Consider the following 1,421-nt stretch of genomic DNA (forward strand, 5'->3'; position numbering starts at 1 on the left):
TCCTTCCCTCCCCCCCCTCTCTCTCCTTCCCTCCCCCCCCTCTCTTTCCTTCCCTCCCCCCCTCTCTCCTTCCCTCCCCCCCTCTCTCCTTCCCTCCCCCCCTCTCTCCTTCCCTCCCCCCCTCTCTCTCCTTCCCTCCCCCCTCTCTCTCCTTCCCTCCCCCCCTCTCTCTCCTTCCCTCCCTCCCTCTCTCTCTCTCCCTCCCTCCCTCCCTCACACCCTCTCTGTCTACCTCCCTCCCTCTCTCTCTCTCCTTCCCCCCCTCCCTCCCTCCCTCACTCTGTCTCTCTCTCTCTCTCTCTCTCTCCCTCCCTGCCTCATTCCCTATCTATCCATCCGTCTTTCCCCTTCTCCTTCCCTCCATGAACCTCCCTTCCTGTCATCACACTCACCCCCCGCCCCCCCTCCTCCCCCAGGGTGACGCAGGCGGTCCAGCCATTCACCAAGGCAAGCTGGTTGGCATCGCTTCTTTCGGACCCATAGGCTGCAAACGGCATTATCCGCGGGGTTTCGCCCACATACACCAGTTTCAGGGATGGATTTTCAACATCGTCAGTACCCATGACAAATCTGGGTCTAACTACCCGTCTTCTGATGTGTATGTTCTGCTGGCTTTGCTGTTGGTGCTCCTCGTGCGAAGGCGATGGTGAAAGGAAGAAGTAGAAAGAAGATGATGATGAAGGACATGTGATTGTGTAAAATATGGAATGTGTATCTGATGTGCCTAAAATTGAATCATTAAATGTGGTATCATTTGATTTTAGGAATATCAAATACATTCCACATGGCGCGCATTTTAGGCTGGGATTATTACGCGCTTTATTATCATTTCCTCTCTCTCTTCTTTCTTCAATTATTGCCACTGCATTGCATTGCCGAGAACAAGATGGGCCAATGGCATAAAAGTCAGTGTTGAGAAATATGTCTTTGAAAGTTTGTTCCTCATATTAATATTCAATAAATGGTAATTCAGAAAATTGAGTTCTCTTTAACAAATCAACCTATATTGCATCACTAAAGACATTTTTATATAATGTAAAAACGACCTTTTTATTACGAAAAACATTACCTTTATTTTAACTATTAATTGTAAACATGTTTTTGCCGACTAATAAATCAGTTAAAATATTTACAGCTTTTGACACATTTCCCTATTCCATTTTTACTTTTCTACCATTTTGTGTCTAAAAAATATAAATAAATTTTTTTTCGGCCAATAACTCTAATGTTTTTTTTTCCTTTCTGGAACTGTAAGCTCTATCATCTGTATAGTGAAAATGGCATATTAACTTTAAGAAAAATATAGAATAGTAAAAGCATCCAACCTAAGACTTTGAACTGCTATATATTCAATATTCACATCCCCTCTAAAAGGTTTTACTTGATTTTTATCAACCTGCAAGTTACTACAAGTTCTATGA

At 43.8% G+C, this 1,421-nt stretch overlaps 1 protein-coding gene across 1 annotated transcript in view; it reads left to right on the forward strand.

Annotated features, from left to right (window-relative positions):
* The window catches only part of LOC113815632 (trypsin-2), a 13,866-nt gene extending 12,737 nt beyond the window's left edge, over positions 1-1,129 (forward strand). Inside the window, exon 7 of the mRNA XM_027367651.2 lies at positions 417-1,129. Within this exon, the coding sequence (XP_027223452.2) occupies positions 417-650 (234 nt within the window). The 3' untranslated portion in view covers positions 651-1,129. The remainder of the gene's footprint in view (positions 1-416) is intronic.
* The last annotated feature ends 292 nt before the right edge of the window (positions 1,130-1,421 follow it).

The sequence above is a fragment of the Penaeus vannamei genome, chromosome 20, assembly GCF_042767895.1.
Source record: "Penaeus vannamei isolate JL-2024 chromosome 20, ASM4276789v1, whole genome shotgun sequence".
Classification (NCBI taxonomy): Eukaryota; Metazoa; Arthropoda; class Malacostraca; order Decapoda; family Penaeidae; genus Penaeus; species Penaeus vannamei.